Source organism: Hetaerina americana, unplaced genomic scaffold (assembly GCF_022747635.1).
Source record: "Hetaerina americana unplaced genomic scaffold, ioHetAmer1.1.p SCAF_9, whole genome shotgun sequence".
In the NCBI taxonomy this organism is placed as follows: Eukaryota; Metazoa; Arthropoda; class Insecta; order Odonata; family Calopterygidae; genus Hetaerina; species Hetaerina americana.
In genome coordinates this window covers 23,535,494-23,556,853 of record NW_027287538.1, presented here as the reverse complement: position 1 = coordinate 23,556,853, position 21,360 = coordinate 23,535,494, and the positions used below count along the sequence as shown (strand labels likewise).

At 37.2% G+C, this 21,360-nt stretch overlaps 1 protein-coding gene across 1 annotated transcript in view; it reads right to left on the bottom strand.

Moving 5' to 3' along the window:
• Ac3 (Adenylate cyclase 3) overlaps positions 1-21,360 on the bottom strand; it is a 535,594-nt gene that overhangs the window by 15,254 nt on the left and 498,980 nt on the right. The window contains exons 11-15 of the mRNA XM_071598030.1: positions 7,854-7,941; positions 5,914-6,030; positions 4,031-4,662; positions 3,116-3,191; positions 1,546-1,771 (exon numbers count right to left, since the gene is read on the bottom strand). Coding sequence (XP_071454131.1) covers positions 1,546-1,771; positions 3,116-3,191; positions 4,031-4,662; positions 5,914-6,030; positions 7,854-7,941 — 1,139 coding nt within the window. The remainder of the gene's footprint in view (positions 1-1,545; positions 1,772-3,115; positions 3,192-4,030; positions 4,663-5,913; positions 6,031-7,853; positions 7,942-21,360) is intronic.

Sequence of the window (21,360 nt, the reverse complement as noted above, 5' to 3'; positions counted from 1 at the left end):
GCAACAACACCCCCTCCCAACAGAAATACTTGGACCAGCTGCATAAATCCCTGAGAAGGTGTGGGTACCCTGAAAAATTACTAAATAGTAAAATCCTCAAACCGTCAACCCAATACACTCCCCTCCCCAAACCAAACGCCCAAAATGCCCTAATCTTATCACCACTTTCTTCCCCGGAACACACAAAATTAAACATCTAATCCGTGACCTCTTCCCAATGATCAATAACACTAAGTCCACATCACTTTTATTCCCACACTGTCCCTCTGTTTCGTTTAAACGCCCGTCGAACTTGCGAGACATCTTCAAGTCCACAAAAACAACTTCAAGCACCCCCGTCTCTCCCCCACCCCTATCCGCACCATGCAACCGCCCACGCTGCAAATGCTGTCATCTGTTAAGACCCTCCCCCACTCAGTACCAACTCCCAACCCCTCGCCACCTGTACCTCAAAAAATATTATATATCGCCTCTCCTGTAACTTCTGCCCTGCCTTCTACGTGGGCGAATGCACGACCGCACTTTCCCTCCGCATGAATTACCACCGATATTCCACCAAATCTCCCAACTTTCTTGATTATCCCATTCCTACTCACACTACTTCCCGCAATCAATCTTTTGACGACTGCTTCTCCGTTTCGGTGATTGAAATCCTTCCCAAATCTGCTAGGATAGTGAGAACCCGCGAGATGGCGCATATCTGGGTGGCCCAATCATTTAAACCGCCCGGGCTGAACCAAGCCCACTGAATGCATCATATGGCTGCCTACATATCCCCCCACCCCCTTGTTCATTTCCTATTGGTCCCTTTACCTCTCCTTCCCCCACCTCTCCCCCGCACATCCTCTCCGCTCTTCCCCGAGAACGCCATTCTGAAGACGACAGCCGTGCTGCCGAAACGTCAAGTAACAAATTGCGAGTGTCCTTTCTTTGTGTTTCTATATTCTAAAAATCTAAATCTGTGTTTTTACATATTTGTGCGCCGCCGAAGAGCGTTCCATTTCGAAGATATTTTATATATATATATATATATATATATATATATATATATATATATATATATATATATATATATATATATATGATTTCGTCGAAGTAACACGGAAGTGTTGAATAACAAACTTTGACAGCAACAAACAATATAAGAACATAAAAAGATAACTCACATGTTATTTCTTGTTCATTTCGACGGAATTCAACTCCGTCTTCTGAGGTGACCTCCCTCGCACCCCTCACTTCTCCTATTCCAGCAGACATTACTTCTATTTCTTCCGATGAATACAGAATTGAATTCCGTCGAAATGATCAAAAAATAACGTGTGAGTGATATTTTTATGTGTTCTTATATTGTATGTTGCATTGTATTTTGTATATATATATATATATATATATATATATATATATATATATATATATATATATATATATATATATATAAACGGCCTTCTGGTTTATTAAGTAAGAATTGCTATTTTTGCTATTTTGAGAGTCCACAGGGCACAAACGGCCGCCCTTTTTCACTGGCCGCTTTGACCATCCCCTCACCTGAGAAGTTGGGCATGGAGGCGAAGAGGACGCCCACCTCGGCGTAGCTCTGGCTGTACAGCTCGTCGTGGCTGCGCCGCCGCCCGCCCAGGAAGTGCGAGGCCACATGGGGCGGGAGCACGTTCCCCACTAGCGCCTCGTTGCGGCGCCGCATCTCTGATGCCCTCTCCCGGCGCTCCTCCACCTCCCGACGCCAGAGAAAGAGCAGACGGGACGCTTTCTCCGTCTACGAGACGCCGGGGCGGAGACAGAGGAGAGAGTGGAGGTGATGGATGGTGTAACCGACAAAATGAATCAGTCATTCCGAGGGCCCTTACCCATACATGTGTTATGCATGCGGATTTTTTCTTCGTCTAGGAGATAACATCAATTACTATTTGAGATATTGAATTCCGAATAATTCTACAACCATTCCCCGATTCATTTTTTGTTGCGATTTGCGCAAAATATTTGCTGCATTTCATTAGCAAGTCTAACTTCCAGCACGCCTGTGAAAAGCAAATCCAAGAAAGCGAAAATGAAAGATTCATTCGAGAAACCATGGGAACAAAGAGGCATATTTGGAGTCACACGATAAGGATTACCGTGCGTGAACATCACATCAAAGGATAATTTTTTCAAGAATTTAAAAACCATTAACCTAAGATTATTTTGTTGATGGGATATTTATCACCCAGAAATTTTTTGAAATTCTAAGTCAAAGTTGATAAAAATTAACGGTGATTTCAGACGCTTTCGTCCCTCTTTTTGAAAGGTAGCCCTGACTAATAGTATCTAGAAAAGGAATTATATGCATTAGAAAAATAATACGGTTACTGGAACTTACATCAACGGTATATCTTAGTAATATACGTATTACGAATATATACAGGAATCATCTCTGACAGTTAATTATGAAAACAATACGATTTACTCAATGAAAAAAAATTACACTAGCAAAAGTCATTGGCTTACTCTTATTTTGGTCTGTTAACATACTGCATGTAAATATAAAATATATATTTTTTTCGATTTGTTAAATGAAGTTATACGGCTACCTCTTAAGAAGTGATTCGCCAAACAAAGAATCAATTGCCTGATAAGACCTCCTAATGTATTTAATACAGGGCAAGATGAGAAAGAAAAGTCAGCTTAAATAGCATTCAGGAAAGAGATTTCGCATGGAAATTTTCCAAAAATTTAAGTATCAACTTACTTTTTTATGTATGCATAAAATACATATATATATATATATATATATATATATATATATATATATATATATATATATATATATATATATATATATATATATATAATGTGTGTGTGTGTGTTTGCATGATTTATACTAATTAACTGGTCAAAAATATTTAGCACTCTTTTAATCATGACCTCAAGAGTGTATTTACTTTCGCATATGTTTTTCATGCTAACAATTTCTTTAACGCAGAAGCCTGAATGGAGTGAAAGTTGTTAATCCTGTTTAAATGATTAAATTATTGTACGCAGCTCCAGTAACATTCACGAATTTAATAATAATAATAAAATTCTATCACATAAAAACCCAGAAGAGTAATAACTTAAAACTTACATGTCTGTTAAGGAAGGCAAGGGCGATTGTCACTGCGAGTAGTAATCCAGAAAGTGTGTATCTCTCCTGGATGGTCCTAAAGCCAACAGAAAAAGAGAACAAATATATGAGTCCCTTAATGCTCATGTCGCAACGAGTATAGTAGTGTAGTGTACAATTACATGAAAATAATCTAAGATAAAGATTATCTTGAACGCAATCATGCAAAGAAGAGCTGGTGAATAATGAATAAATGAAATGAATTTTTAAAAATGAGTAATACCAACAAAAGCAGCCCTCAAATCAATTATAGGAGGTAAAAGAGATATATAAAGGAATGATGAGGTTGAATATAAGTAAGGAGTTGATCCCTTTAAAAAAGTCATCGGAACGATGATGCTGCTTAAATTTATAATATTCATCGTATTCAGAGCAAATGTTTATGGGGATGTTAAGACCGCTCCGGGCACGAGGAAAGTTGTGGGCTCAGCTTTCATAAAAATTATGCACACATTACAAATTGACCGCAGGCGGCACGTCAACATATTCATTATAATTCGATGCATCAGAATAAAAGTCAGGAAAGAAAAATTACTTCAACAAATATTATCATTATTGATACTTCTTTAGTAACTACTTGAGGAATTAATTTCTAAAATATTCCTCTGTTTTCATCATAACATTAAGAACAAATTTAAAAGCATTTAACGCAAGCATACTTGTACCATATTCATAATTTCATTTTAATTAACAGTAATATCGTTCAAACAGTAATTATTTCAAGCAGGGTTGAATGGATGAATGAATGAATGGAGGGGGGACGGAATGGTGAGAAGAGAATATACTTAGGATAAGTAGATGGCGAAGTACCATAATAGAAGGGGCAACTGTAGGGGGGGTGGGAGGCAGGTGACGGTATGGAGGGGCGAGGCTCACCCGGTGGCCTCCCGCTCCGGGGGTGTGGTGCAGTCCACTTGGTCGTCCTCTGCGTGCATGAGTACCAGAAGGAGACAGTGGGCCGTGGCGACGACCGCCATGAGGGCCGTCTTCCAGCCCTGTGGCAGGTGGGAGATGAGGGAGGAGGCGGACAAGATGAGGACGGCCGCCGCCGTGAAGTAGGTGGGGTGGGGGCAAGCGACTCCCAGATCCAGCATGCCCCCCTGCAGGCCCGTCGGATGCGTGAAGTATGATAAGGAGGAGGAGACGTGTGGGGCGGTGGGTGGATGCGGGGTTGGGGCCCGCGTGGCCAGGCCCTCGGCTCGCCCGCCCCCGCCACCCCCGTCCGCCCCCGCCTCGCCTTCTCCCAGACCCCCCACCACCCGGCGGGCAATCCGCTCGAGCAGGGGCAGTGGGGGCAGGGGTTCCGCGGGGGCGGAGGGGGGCGACAGGGATGGGGGGCCGCCGCTGCCGCTGGAACCGTTGGGGGCGGTGCCGTAAATGGTGGGGGCGAGGGCGTTGGGCATGGCCCGGGGCGGAGGGATACCGTGGTAGTTGGTGGAAAAGTCCACTTCGAGGGGGCGGGACTTCATTGTGCAGTTGCTGTTGGGTTGTGGCCACTCGCAGCAGGCCTGGACACAAGATGAGGAACAGGTGTTAGCAAATTAATCAGCTAAATCATGATTTATTTTCAGTCTACTAGTTAATAGTAACTACTTGTAATCAGGTTTTTATCCAATGTAATTACTGAATGTTAGTGCAAATTAGCGGAAGACTACTTAATAATAACTCTCACGGCATATCCGAAAATATTTTCAACATATGCTTAATTTTAAATGCTTTTACTTAAAATATTCCCCATAATAAAGATGTACCACTACCATTTTACCAGCATCTAAAATATTTCCCTTTTATTCATTATTTTCTTCCTCATTCTTCGTAACTTCAACCTACTTTCAGTGCTCTCAAAATAGGCTACTCTCTTCCTTCCTCTATCTCGTTAACATATATTCTCCTTTCTTCCAACATCTTCAGGATCTAACTACCTCTTGCCATAAGCCATGTTTTTCGCCTATTTCGCATTTTCCCAGCATGTCCAATTTTTTTTCACCATAAATAACACTTCAGGGTTTCTTTTGCTCTCTTTCTACCTTATTATCTCCATTCTTCGCCACACCAATATCTCAAAAGACTTCAAACTAAGCTTATCTTCCCGCTACAAGGACCCGGCGTTGGGCTTGTTTAGTATAGCATTGCATTTACTAATTGCGTATGAAAGTAGAAACGAGACATCAGAATCAAATGATTAATATATTTTAATTTTAGGTCGGTATAGTCACGATAATTGGCCTTTTCTGTCAATCTGAAGGTTTTTAATAAGGTCTACGGAGATATGAAGTACTGGACGTGCCATATTAATTGGTTTATTTTCAATGAGTGCCGTGTCGTATTGATTATGTACCGCAACAGGTATTCAGAAAATAATTTTAAAGTGATGTAGAATTCTGATACATATTCCTTCTACTAATATTTCCCCGTACACTTTTGTCAACTTCGGATGAATTTTATTAGGGATAAATCCATCCAAAAGAAGAATTTTATCACCACACGAAATTCAAATATTTTCCATTTTAATTAAAAATGTGAAAGACGTCTACTGTGGTAATGCGTGTTAACAAACTACTTCAAGGAAAAAGTTGAAACTTATCTTACGAGCTAATGACACATGTACCCAGGCAAGAAACATGAATTTTCGGTGATTGGAACGACATCTCTGTGCCAGGCCGAGGACATTTCACCTTGCCCTCGTAGATCTGAATTTTTAAAATCTGAAAAATAATATCACTCATTCGTTTAGAATTCATTATTTTGGTTCCTATTACCATATCTGCCAGGTTGGCTGTGGCCAGAAGTGCAATCACGATGATTCCAGTCAATCGACGCATCCAAATGGACGAATTCAGGCCTTCACTCGTTTTCACTAAAGCTTTCGGGAGACCCTGGAAAAAATTGACTCAATTAAAAGAATGCGCGAATAATTATAAATAATTTTGTTGAAATAAAATAGACGTGTGATTGCTTCCGTAATCTCATCCAGTAGAAAATGCTCATCATGAAACTGTTCATTCCAAATACATCTTTGAGAAATGCATCAATTGAAATAGATATTTGCGTATTTTTGCATGAGAATAAAAACCTCTACCACCCACACAGCTTACATAAAAAAATGATTTTACCTAATTTATGAATTCCTCTTGTTAAAATGACATTTATAAAAACAAATTTTTATTAGTGGCAAATAAAAAATGTACGCGGAAGCGATGACTGATATAATAAGGTTGTAAGGTAAGTTGCCCAACGAAGTAAGAGATGTGGAGTCTCATTTTCCTTTCCACGACATTCCGGGAAGAAATTTAACAGTTTAGTTCAAAGGAAAATGTTAACTATCATATTATACGTTCACAGTGTAATTATATTCCTCATTTCTCTCCCCATAGTGTTTAAGAAACAAAATGGGACTTTGGTATAAGAATCTCGTCCCTCATTCATTAAGTGTTCGATAAGGATGATATGTTTTATCTAATACAATTTAGTTTTAATTAAATGATTACCATTTTTTGTATAAAAAATTACAAAGGTCAATCCTCCTTTGCATATTTTGAATTAAAATGAAAACATTAAAAAACAGTATCTGTACATGAGAATCAATTAACAGACATAGGTATTTGATAATCGCATATGCATACGCTACGTCTAACTTTAGAAAAATCTTTAAAAAACTATCTTTAGAAAAATAAATTTCCGCCCCCATAGAAAATTGACAAATTTCTTTCAAAGAGACTATACATATTATGTTTATAATTTAAAAATTCCACTTATGAATAATTTCAGTTATTCAAAAGAGCACATTTCTAAACTTAACTCCGAAAAATATATTGACGGAATTGTAAAAATTCAAACCAATTACTTAAATTCATAATTGTACTTAAAATGAAAAAAATAAGAGAATCGATGATAAAAATTCATTTACAAGTAAATATAACCTTACTTGGTAACGTCTCCTCGAATATATTATTTGGCAAATGACATTTTTAAATTATTATTTTTAAAGAATGATTAAATCCCTTTTACGCTAACCAAATCATTGTATTTTTGAATTAAAGCAATTGTTAAAAATTTATATTGGTTCTAAGTCGTTTTTAATGGCACTCTTAGCCTAGATAGACGGAAAATATTTCAAAACAATTCATATAAAATAGTTAGCACCATTAAAATAGTTTTCCTATCACAAGTAACACTCTCTTATTGAGTTCAATTTAAGCATTTCAACCTATTAGATCTAATATAAGGGAAGCCTGGATGTTTTACTTGCGCAGTACATTAAAAACATTATTATATTATTATTATAAAAAACAGGTGAATTCTTAAATTCTTCTTCAATTGTAAGGTATTTATTTTTATCCGAAACGTAAACGTTTAAACTAAACACGATCAAACATTCCTTCTAATTAATTTGATCAACGCGAGCTTTGCGCTCGGATAGGATTTCTCAACGCCGTAATTGATTTAAAACATCCGAGAAAACTCTCCATCGCTCGTGAAACCAACTACTACAGATATCTCTTCATTCTTTCCTTAAACTCCGCCGTACGTCACCCACAGCCATCCCGAGGGCACTAAAACTACCCTTGCAGAGAGGTGGGGGGTGCAATGGGGGTGCAGATTGGGGAGGGGAGGAAAAGAGAGACGGCAGACGCTCAGCGTCTAGACCAAAAGTTGAACCCGTCCGACAACAGATGGTGCTGGCGGGTGGACTACTTACCGTAGGAAGCGACTCAGCCGCCATCACCAGCGAGAAGGCAGACAAGAGAAAGAAGCCAGCCGCCGTGGAGACCAGATTGACGATACCCCTGGCGAGAGGAAAGAAAACTATTAAGAAAGACAGAGGGAGAGAGGTTGAGGGAGGTAAGGAGGTCAAGGGTTTTAACCCTATCCAAGACCCTAACTCCCTCCCACCGCCACCTACAAACTCTTCGTAATCCACTCGAAGGAGATGATGATAAACTCCTTGTAGGTAAGGACGAGGAGCAGTCGGAGGAAGGGTTTTTAGCTCCCCTACCTCCCTTCCTCCTCCTGCCTCATTCACATCATGTTGGGAAAAAGTACCGACACGCCCTGATTTACTGTTTGTGCACCTGTCAACTACCTCTCGACTTCGTATCTGCATATCTCATCGCTTTAAACCCGACTTTTCATTCCCACCCGTCGTTTTGCAATGCCCCATCCTGAGTTTCCCTCATCTCATTCCCAGGTCTCCAAGCTGACGCTAACTTTAATGTGATTCTTTCTATTACACCACCGTTTTATCCATGGGAAAGAAATCCCCAAAACCATGACCAATAGAAAAATCCGTAGGCTAAGTGAAGAAGGGCATTAAACAGAAGACTTAACAGAGCGGGCAGGGAGCTTTGTAAATGGAGAGTGGCTGTGAAAATGGGCTGCTGTCAAGGAATATTCGGATTAAAAATACGGACGATGACAGAAAACTTAGCCTATTCACACCAAAATCAGGATTATATGAAGGAAGAGAATAGTATAGGAGGGAGGGAAACTGATAGGAAGAACAGCTCTAATGCAAGAAGTTAATAGCGATTTGTTGACATAATCAGTATATTAATTTCACAAAAAAACTATGTAAGGGATCGAGAGTTTGAAAATATTTGTCACTAACGAAACTTTTTTTAAAGACTTAAAATGCAGTGATGGTAAAATTCTGCTATTCACATCACAAAAAGCACATTACTTAATTTCTAATTTAATCAATTTTGAGGGCAAAGTTCGTAATGTTATATCCAATTCAATCACCACATTTCATCTAATAACAATACCATAAATCCGAAGAACTGTAATATTCAAAATGTTTGTTTGAGCCAAAACTAGGAATGCAAAGTACGGGAAGTGTCATTAATATCTGCAACATGCCATATTTTGAAGGCAACATCTCCCAAGAAAGACAGAGGAAATGAGCTAATATTCAACGGAGACCACGATCAATAAAATAACACAGCCCATAAAACTCGATGCAGGCGCATCTTTCAATATCGGTTTTAGAAATCTTCCCAACTTTATAACAATTCACTGTGAGATAACGGATAGGTCTCATGAAACGTTTGGGAGACTAACGCAGACTCTTAACAGATAGACAAACAGAATGGTTTCCTGGTTTCATTGACTATTATTCAGTTTCCCTGATGAAACCTTAGTCTTATTATAATGCTTTATTCCCTGATTTAGAAATATTTTTAAATAAGAGTAAATAAATAATATGAGTAGAATAATCATAAAAATTAAGCACATTCTTGTTTTTCGGTATTCGTCAACCGAATACGACCATATGGCTTTATTAACTCAAAAATATGGAAATAGCTTTTTGTGAAGTAGTATTATCAAAACAAACTGAAATCATTGTTTTTGATATAAGGGGAAATCGTCATTTGGCTTATGAAATGTGAGGGAAATTTCGAACTTCCGACATCCTATTCTCGTTAATTTTTCAAAGTTATAGTACATGTAATTAAACCATCTTATCTCGCACCGTCATAAACTACCGAGTTCACTTACTCATTACCTTTTATTCATTACCATGGGCCTTTAATAATTAAATATCCACTTTTAGCTGTTAATGGATGTTTAACGGAAGTTAACTTTGGCTAACAGCCAAGGATATTCCAAAGTTTTAATCGTCAAGCCTTTTTTATTTATCTTTTTATAAAAAAATTAGATAAGTTAGATGAAGATATGCGCTGGCAATTTATATGCTTCATTCATCATCAAAATATTAAAAAAGTTTATATTTCTCCTCTGAATGCTGAATGAATACCTTTAAAGTGGTATGAATAAAAAATGTCTATATATTTCTATAATCCACTGTAGAGGCCACTTTTTCATTATATTAGGATCGTTGAATTTATTTCTACTATTTTCCGAATTGAAAAAGTCGCGTATCTTACTTGTCATCATAATATTTAGCTTCCAATTAGGATATATACTGTTCCCATTATGTTTCTATTTACTTTGATTGACGAGAATCGAAAGAAACCAATATGAGATGGAAAAATGGAATTTAAGCTTGATGAAAGAATCAATAATTAGCAATTGGCTAGCCCGGATTAGTGGAAATAAGCTGAAGTGGCTAGCTAAAGCGGCCAATAAGGCAGAGAAATAACGCCATCTAAAAAACGGCAAAGAAGGCAAGAAAGTGTAAAGGGAGAAAAACTATAGTAATGGTCATATTTAGAGAAATATAATTTAAGATTTTGAGACATTGATAATTGATATTAACGTTATAGATGTGTCTGAAACCATCTAAGTTAAAATTAGCCACTGTAACCATTAATTACCATCATCAGCATTTAATTCCTAAGATTGATTTACTGCAGCCCTCCATTCTTCTCTATTGGGTGTTAATTCCCTCTCACCCCCTGATTGCCTCTCTGTTTACGTCCTTCCTAATTTGTCTCTATTATATCTCTCTTCCTTCCTAGTTCTCTATATACGTACCTACAAGTCTTCCTTGCAGGATCTTCCCTTCAATAAATCCGTCAGTTATGGTTCTAGCTAATCCATTTTGATTCAAGGCGGGTCCAATCCATCTCGCTGTAAAATTCCATATGGCCCTTTCCTCTTCTGCTCCTCTATAGTTGCTCATTCCTCACCTTGACTAACCATTTAATCTTCTGCATTCTTCAACAGCATCATGCTTCAAAGGCTTCTATTCTTCGCGGGGCCTCTTTTGCAATTTTCCGTGTATATGATTGCCGATTGGCTACGATACGCATACGGATATTTTGATGAACTACTCACTTGTTTGACCCACAGGCTCTTCATGCGTAGCAGTTGCCTCTTCTTCAGGAGCGCCTTCTTAACTTAAGCTATTTTTTGCTTAATATCGGTCGAACTTCTTCCATCTCAAGTCTGCTGCCCGGGTAGATGAAGGATTCCACATGGTCTAGTTTCACTCCTCAGACTTTGATGTTTGACTTCTAGTTTTCTCTTCCACACGGAGGGATTTTAAAATTCTTCTTGTGGATGCTCTTATTATATTCCCCGAAATACTCTTCCACAGCATTCAGAGGTTTTTGCAGGTCCTCTCGCGTTCTTACGTTTCCATTTCTTTGGGACTACCGACCTAAAGAAACCTTCCGAATAAATTCTACCTTCACAATGAATGAATTAGTCCATAAAAACTATTCCTCCCAACTTTTCCTAAACCTTATAGTAGTTTCACGGGATGCTATCTCTCTTCTTATCTATCGACCTTACTTGATTTCAATTCACTTAATGCCCTTCCTATTTCGCCATCGAGTATTCATAGACCTAAGCCATCTCCATCTACGCCATATTCTCTTTCCATATGCAAATTTGATGGCCTAAGTTCTTCACTACATAGTTCCTATACATATGTACTCTTTCCACCTCTCAATAAGCTTCCCTGATTCAAGAATTAATTTTCCTGATTTATCTTAGATTGTTTGCAGGGATTTTCCCTTCTCACTGCCTGACCCTGCTGCCACCTTCCAGTACAGTGCACCAATTTCACTCTTCCTTTGCAGACTTCATATATCCTCAAACTGTATTTTCCACCACGTTTCTTATGCCCTGTTAGTTTCCCGCCTCAATTTATTATCTACTCTTTATACTTCTACATAATCCTGTATTTACATATTTTCATTTTCTTCCTTCGTCTATCTTTCTAATCATCTCGTCCATAACCCAAGATTACCTTATCGTTTCCCTATTTACACTTCCAATAGTTTCGTTTTAATCCAGTTTTATTCCATTTTACAGGCCTCCTACGCCTCAATATTTTTTTATCTATCTTTTTTCTCTCATTTTCTCTCTTTTCTCTTGTTCCTTTCTTATCATCAATATCTACGGTCCAAAAATTCATTTCCTCAACCGTCTACCCGGTTTTAACCTTTTAAATCTGACGTTGCGCTTCATTTGCAGTAGTAGTATTGAGGGGAGGCGACCGACTGCTGAGGTCATTTGCGCCATAGGGGATGGACAGGAAAGGATGACGGTTGGAGAGAAACCCAGCGTCGGCATTAGCCTACTCTTTACGAAAGGCGCCAAGGGGTCCGCAGATTAACGTCCCATCCGACGGACGGCGTACTCACTAGAAGTGCCCTCCAAAAAGCACCTCAAGTAGGGATCGAGATACCTCTGAAAAATATTCAACACTCCCGGGATTTGAACCCGGGCCCTCTGGGTGGGAAAAGCCAGTACGATAGCCACCGTACCAATCCCGATCCCCCCTTCATTACTACTACATTATTATCTGAGTATGTATGTGCACACACACAATCTCGCACACGCACACACACACATATATGCATTATAAGATGAAAAGAGAAGTCTTTCATTTGAAGTAAAATTAAAAAAAACAGCTACAATTGTAAAAAAGAATTTTTTAGTTCGGAGAAAGCTTCTGGGTTGGACTGATAATACACCATATGCTCAAAATATTTCCTGATAAGGTTGCGTGTACATTTATTTTGTCCCGATTCTGCTTTTCGCTCCATAAAAAAGCACTTCATCAACAACTCTCACCACTCTAATTTTAGTCAATAGTCATTTTTCTCCGACATCATATTTTCATGGCCCATGTCTCCTGCTGCTTGATCCTCCCATTCCATTAGGTTTCACCTAAGTCGACTTATACTTATGGCTTCACCTCACTTTATACAGAAAATTTGTCTTCTCTTTGAATGTTCGCGCTTATCTGTCCTATTCATTAGCAGTTCTAGAATGCCTAAAGGATGTACATATTTCTTTAGCCTTCCAACTTTTCGGATTAATGCTCGGTCGTTTTCAATTAAGCCTGTCAAAGGCGCCGACGGATCAAAATTCAGTCATGATGTCGGTGAATTCTAAACCACATGAAAAACACGTTGCATTCAAGTGTTTCGTCACTCTGTTCGGAAATATTTGTGCGTGATTAAGTAAGAAGATGTTCAAATTTTATTTTCGAGGGAAGTGAATTGTTAATATTCTGGTGATTCCAGTTTTTGACCGCAAATAGCAACAGGAATCGATGGTAAAAAAATTTAAAAGGAATATTTTAACTAGACTGTTAATTAACTAATTTAGATGAAATAGTATTAAAGTTTAATATCATACATTAGATTTAACATGTCCTTACTTAACGCAAGTACTAATTGAGATGAGTCCCTTGTCATCCATTGAATAAAAGCCATTTTTCCTTCGTCTTCGAGATATGTGAACGGACAAAAAACCGGATGAACACTTTGATTTCAGGTATCGGGACTTTCATTTTAATACTTTTATATAAATATATACGAAATTAATGACATTTTCAAATAGACATAAGATTTGTGGACTTTCATATCGTCTTTCAGGAACAAAACAATATGTCTGTCACTTATATCACTGCAAATAACAAACCAATAAGCAATTTTTGTGGATATCCAAAGAAGAGGGCCTGTTATAGGCCACTTATCATTTGAGTGGTACTGATAAGACCGTGCAGCCTTCATCAGAACCACATAATGTTGCTTGTGACGTGGAAATGAAACACATTTTCTTTGAATTGTAATATTATCGATAAAGGTTTCCGCTTTATCCACTACTGTGGAGGTACATCTCTTTAAGATATCGGTTTCCCTCTTTCTGAAAGCATGGAAACAGCCCTTATATGATAGCATATTATCATATAGAATGGGAAGATGTGTTGTATATTCCTTGAAACGATAAGGTAACATTAAATATCTGTTGAAACAGTATTACTCCACCACTATTTTATAATTCTTTCGCGGAAGGAAAATTTTTGCACGTCTTTTGGACACTCAAGTAATGGTTAATGAAGCAATTGTTCTACATTTACCTTGGCCGTCGCGATACTCTTAAAACTCGTTTATATGCACTTTTACTAACTCCTCCAACGATCCGGTTTTACTATCTCCTACAAAATTCTTCTTCCTTTCACCGGCCATTTATTCTTTAGAATTTATTATCCCTACTCAAACCCGACTTCACTTTAGTCTCTTCCAACGTTCAGCTGTGCTTATACTGTTTATTCAGGGGCCAAGATGTAGGATCATATACACATACCATCCAAATAAAAATGTTCACTAATTTTCCCTTATGCCTTTTTGTGGAGTCCTTGGCATCACTTTTATCTTCTATGAAAAATATTTTTTAGCCGGAAGTTCATCACCCAGAGTGATACTACGATCATATATTAAAATCCAAAATAAGTTCTGTCAAAATACATTGACTATTCCGCCCATTCCAATCTATGCCTCACTAATTTGATATTTCGGATAGCTTTCTTAGGCACTAAGATTCTTTTTACTTTCGCTCTCCTAGGTTGATCTTTATTTCATTCCAGCAATTAATCTAACGTAGAATGTTACGTGGCCAGCAATGACTGGAATTTCTTAGCTACCTGGATGAATAGAATTTGGTCACACTCAAAGCAAAATTACGTGATTATCCCTCCTACTTAAATTATCACTACTATTTATTTATGATATTGATTATATTACAGTTTCCCCATGGTGCAAGTTAAAATGCATGGATCTTTACTCACTCGAACGCCTTCTCGACGTCATTGAAGGAAAAAAATTCTCACTATATTCAGTGTCCTTCTCTTTATTGCTCTAATTGCTAATAAACTGTTTCTTGCAATGAAGTACTCTGCATTGTCGGGTTTCACCGCGTCGTCTGAATCAAACAACGACGCGGTGAAACCCGACAATGCAGAGTACTTCAAACCACCGCCGCGAAAACCTACGCAGCCATATGTTTCTTGTAATATCCATCATGCTTTTTTCTTCAATTTATAGACCTAAGATCTACATTTTTATCTGCTTGATCGATTTCAACTTCAGAAACATGTAATTTAATTTAAGTAAGTCATCTCACGCATGCATAGGCTGAGAATACGGCAAAGTGAGGTGTAAAACATTACCTTTGTTATTTTGTGTAATTTTAAATATATATAATGCAAGACGGCGTCATTAGAAAGCCTTTTCAAATTCCTGAAGTGCAAATAATATCCCTTAATACGTAGCACCGCAGTAATCCATTCATATTAATTAGGTAGCATCTCAATGCACGATATAAGATTTTTTAAATCACCGAGATCCTCCGAGATATATATATATACATATATATATATATATATATATATATATATATATATATATATATATATATATATATATATATTCAAATCATTCTTGCAATATCACAAACTCTGTTCACTATAAAAACTATAAAATATGGGCACGTTTGAAAAACTATCTACTTAGATTCAACTCCAAGAAACCAAAAGGTTATTCGTCGTAAGAAATAATAACTTCCCGGCTTTCATATGCTCTAAAATCATAAGTCAGAGTCACTAAGTCAGGCAATTTTTATAGCACACTGGAACTATATAGCAGTAAATGTCGCTATGGAAATTTGCTTGTATTGGTGGGATTTTGAAATAAGAAAGGAAACGTATCTTTTTAATAAGCAAACCGAGTGTAATGCATGACTGGATCAGCATTTTTGGATAAACATTGCACTATGATCCCTTTGAGACGACAGAGGACAATCCTCCAGGGTTTTTCATGCCCTCGAGCGGCCCCCAGTTCCCCCCCTACCTCTATTCAGGATCGGTGATAGACATTTCCTGCAACATTTCTTTGGGCGCAGACCCCAGTTTTTTAACCCCGGGCGGTTTCCAACCCTACGTAGCGCCGGCCACGCCCCTCGTACGATGTGGCCCTCGGCTCGGCGATATCCTTATGGTATGTCCCCCTTTGACTTGGACTATAATCGACCACAGGATTCAATTTCGGCGTCTTGTGGGATAGCTTAGAGTAGTCCACATCGAGCGGGATCAAATAACTCGCAGAATTCACGCATTAAGTGTGTGCTGACTATTTTTTTTCTGAGAGTCACCAACTTTTTCTCAGGATCTTACGGCCAACGGAAAATTGCATTTATAGCATATTAGGATGAGTTATCCATATACATTCCCGTCATAAGTTTAGGAGTCTAAAAACCACCTTCCACCTGTCTTCGCACTATACAAACATTGGGTCGATAAAATTATAAATTTTCCGGATTCATTAATTGATTATTATTATCGTAGACATGAAATCAGTCGATATTCTGTCATTCTAAGAGCCTAATTTTGATGGTGCAACCTGGCAATGAACCACTTCGTTATTTTTCTGGGAAGCGACAATCAGACTGATGCATGTAACCGGTTGATGGAAAAATTTCTAGAAATTCGAACTTAATCACCTTAAAAGTCCGTGTTTTACCCTAAGTAAGTCGAGAATTATACTATTAATTAGCTGTATCATTAGCAGGAAAAAATTAAATAATATTTTAGGCACATTTCAAAAACTTAAAATTGCTAATGTGATCATACATTTCCTTACATTATAGCTAATTTAATCGCATTAATTTGCTTGTATAGTTTAGCAATCATACAGATGGATATATACAAAGGTATCGTAAATACTTTCACAAGAAAAGAATATTGAGTGATTTCATGAGCTCTCTAGTTTTTAAGGCGTCTATTGTATTGCGCCAGTACTAATGCCTTCTCATATTTTAATTCTGGGCGCAAAATAATAAGCCGCAGGGTAATATATTGCTCATGTAAAATATTATCTTTCGCCTGTACAGGTGATCCATTTAAAAAATATTATATCATAAAATATCACAAAATTGTAACAGGTACATATTATCCATCCGAACTGCTTATTGTAGTTAATTGCCATGCCGTCAAGCTAGCGAAAATTTGAAAGGGAGATAAAATTAATTATTTTTTTAATTTCCGCATATTTTTCAGTGTAGCAGTTAAACGGAAATGCCAATTTGTAACTGTAGCGTAAATTCCTTTCCTTGGTTACCTTTGATAAATTTTATCAATCGTGGAATTCTGATTCCAAGAAAGAAGAAAAAGATATTTAATTTCCCATCACGAAAATAAGAAAAAATCGAAGTCCGAAATATATCAGCCCTTAGCATAATAATATCTCATCAATATTTCCCTGAGATACTTTGATATTTCCTCGTGTAAAGGGAAACTTAGGACAGCTCGTTTAAAATCGAAACTTATGGACAGCTTATTTCCTTCATGTTGGTCTGCAAAAATTGAAACACTTTCATCTGTTTTGAACAAAAAGATGGAAACAATTAGGGTCAACAAACGGCCTCACAAATAGAATCAGTTTGGACAAAATCAGTTCAGGATCAGCTTTAAAACTGAAACTTTAATGGATCTCAACGTAATTTGATTTATTGTAGAAGAGCGTAAACTACCGAAGTAGTCATTGATTTCTAATATGCAATACTTCCCCACACATTTACCCTCAAAAACGAGCATATTTTATTTTTAACAACCATGAATTCCGCAAATGTTTTCTAAAATAAATTCTTTATTTCTGTTCTCTTAAAACTGTTATAAACCATTAATTTTTTAGACCTATCTTCAAATTTTAAAATACTTTGTGACATACATGCAATTTATGCATGTAAGTATGCAATTTATGAATGTAAATTACTTTAAAATTTAAAGATAAGCATTGAAATGAATTACCTTTGACAGTTGTAAGAGGACGGAAATGAAGAATTTATTTTATAAAATATTTGCGGATTTTATGCTTTTAGCAAATGGAATATGCTCGTTAACGCGCATTTTTACATATATTATTATTATTAATTTTTTTTATTATTAAAAATACACATGTACTGATAGACAGTGTCAGGTGGCAAACAAGTCCCAAATAATCATGCATATGTGTATATGCGCATACATATGTGTATACATATATATATATATATATATATATATATATATATATATATATATATATATATATATATATATATATATATAAACATATATATATACACACACATATGTATACGCATATATTTATATGCGTATACATATATATACATATATATATATATACATATATATATATATATATATATATATATATATATATATATATATATAAAATATATATATATTCGTTAAATCATCTAAAAGAGTTTGAATGCAAGAATGAGGATACATTACATAAAAATAAAAAATATTTTGAAAAGTCGAGAATCATATCCCAAATGCTAATAATTTTTTCCGGAGTTTGCAAAAAAGTTTTGCAGCACTTGAAAAATCCAACCGTGTGCTGGCCACTTGAAAACGCGTCGGCTATTGAGGTCATTTCGAAGTGCGTCCGCACTACTAGATAATTCTCATACTCTCCGGGGAAATGAGAGATGGAATGCGAACTGATGGATGTAGCGAACGAAAAATGAAGACTCCAATGTTACTATCGTACTGCAGTAAGCTCCACAGGACTGCAACCACGGACTATAAAAGTTATATGACTCCTTGAGTAGTTCTCAGTAATTTTCACTTTTCAATTTTGCATGCATCACGAAATTTACATACTCAGGAGCGAGAAGCCACGGAATATCCGAACTGGAAAAAATAAAAGAATAAACAGATGAGGCTGTCTAATGTATAGTGTGTGGGGTAACCTAAGGTAGGACTAAAGAGTAAGAATCTATGAATCAATTGAGTGACCAATTATGACATGCAGTGAAAATAACGAAGAACAGATGGAGATTAGAGGAAAGATAGAAAAATATAATGCAGGAATGTGAAGTCTAGAGAATAAAACGGATAGACTTGTAAACCGGATGGAAAACGACTGAAAGGTAAAAATATGAAGGGATGCAAGCGGGAGTAGAAAATAGGATAGCCGAGGAATAGATGGGAAGGTAGCACGAAAATTGAAAGGAAGAGAACAGGCTGAAACTTTAAAATAAAGAAAAAAGATGCATAAATTGGCATATATTATTAGGTTGGATTATCGCTGAAAAAGTATGGAGAACACAATTTTCCGTTTGCCCATGAATTTTGATCACTGATCATTATATGCATTTCTTCAGGGAAACTCAAGCTCTCGCAGAAAGTTTAGCGAGGCTCGCGGTTAAGAGGATGCCTCGTCTCGCCAAACAAGAAGGATCCGCTTAAGGCTCTCGGCGAGCTCCTTCGACTTATGTCTCCAGAAAGGTCTCCCTCGTAATAAGGTCCCCCTACCCTACTGAAGTGTAGGAGGCAAGGCAAAAAGAGAGAGGGTCAACGTGAATTTGGAGTATCACGAGCAAGAAGGGAGAGATCGGATGGTGATGGGAGCAAGCAGTCTCGTGCACACACGCACAGGGTATTGACTCGCTGCGTGAGTAATCAGCTACTTGAAACCATGGTAGAGCCCACAGGGAGTCAATCGAAACGTGGGGTGAGGAAAGTGGAGGGCGGGCAGACATACTAAGCACACAGACAAACACTCCTTCGGCGAGGATCCGCACTAAAAAATGTATGTGTGGCCCCATAAGCCAAATATATGCCCAAGTATAATTAAGAGAGGAACAATGTTAGCTCACGGAAGGGACGGGAATGGTTTTCCGTCGCAAACGCCGGGGAAGGTTCCTGTCTTGGGAGAGAGTATGCATTGTACAGGCACGCGCAGGCGACGGAGGGTATACGCGAGCCGGAAGTTGCCGAATTTGTTTGCCATGGGAGACTGTGACCTTTAAACACCATTAGAACGGGCTCAAAGTTTACAGTAAAATCAGAAGAGGTGTTGTTCATTTATGTATTTTATCCCGGCCACTTCCAAAATTATATAAAACTAGTCTTGTTTTAGTTTCCGATTCACGACATTGTCAAATTGGACATAAAAAATCTTTTCAGCCCATTCTCTAAGGTGATAAAAACTGGAAGTTTTTCATCGAGAATTGGTAAAGGAAAACTACGGAGTAAAACTTTTCCTGGGGGAATTTACGGTACCAAAGGTCGTATAGATCGAAGTCGTAATGCTGTTGAAATTGATTTCAATACACTGTCGTGCTTAAATCGCTATAACTTCATTTTTAGTGTTTAGGGACCAATTTCCACTGGCGGAAAAAATTTAAATGGATATGTGACCCTTTTGATGATTAGAGTGAAAAAAAATCAGTACTTTTTTTCAAACTATATGTATGGTGGGAGGAGGTAAATCAGCCATTTATTAGGTAAAATCATTCCAATTGTATCCACAAATCTTCTTGTGTGCCAAATTAAACATTATTTTCTCCATAGTTTTGGTGATTTAACATGGATAAAACAATAAACACTTTGCCACAGAAATGGCACACGTGAATTTGAATATTGTAAATGTCTCATTGTATTCATTAGCTCAACATATCTCATAAAATTCTTTAGCAGAAAGAGAGAGAAGGTTCACTTGTATCTTGAATTGCAATACACTGTAGTTTTACTTAACCATCGGCAAGAAGTGTTATCTTTATTCTATCTGAGAACTTCCATGCTAACTGAAAGAAGACACATACCCTCATAAAAAACATCATATAATCCACAAGAAACCGGTGACTAGGTCATAATAAATTTGTAATTTCTGACGTCAATGATACATTGCCTCATTTTTTCGCCATAAATGAGTACCCTCATTAATTCCAAACTTCTCTATTTTCAATGCCATGAATTAAATAATTATAAACAATGTTTTTTTATTGTAACGTCCAAAATAGTTGTGTACCATTACTTGTCTCAATGAATTGAATAATTAATACACATCTTCCAAGTTCTTTATATTAAATAAGTAGACCAGAGGTTTGCACAGACACAGCGAACGTTTGCTAATCTCCTTCCCATCTTCTTCAAAAGAGAGAAGAACGGTATCTTGACTAACAAAACCTTTCTCTCGCGTAACATAAATGAGCAAAATGATTCAGCATTCCTTCGCATTCAGTGTAGTGTCCTCAAGATATTTCTTTGAAATATAACCGCAATATATCAAACCAAGTTTATTCACTATTTTATTGCGCAATGCTGTCCATGGTGTATATAATATTCATCCAAGATGGACTTTATTATGAACATAGAGCACTTTCTAAGGTGACAGAAATAAGATTATCAATAACTTGCACTCTTAAATGTCTTTCATTTGATATTTTAGTACCCTGCAAGCCACCGCTAGGATATGTGGCAGGGAGTAAAATACACACCAGACTAGATTTGACCCGAATATGACCCGAATAGGACAATATTATTCTGCTCCGTTATTGTTCGTGGAAAAAATAACATCCGAAGTCTATTTGTTCTACACTTTATCTCTCTAGTTCTACTGATATGATTTCTCTTACCTTAGTTCGATGGGGGTAATAATACATTTTCAACATCACTGCTAAAGAGACCTCCTTCCAATTTACGCAAGAGATCT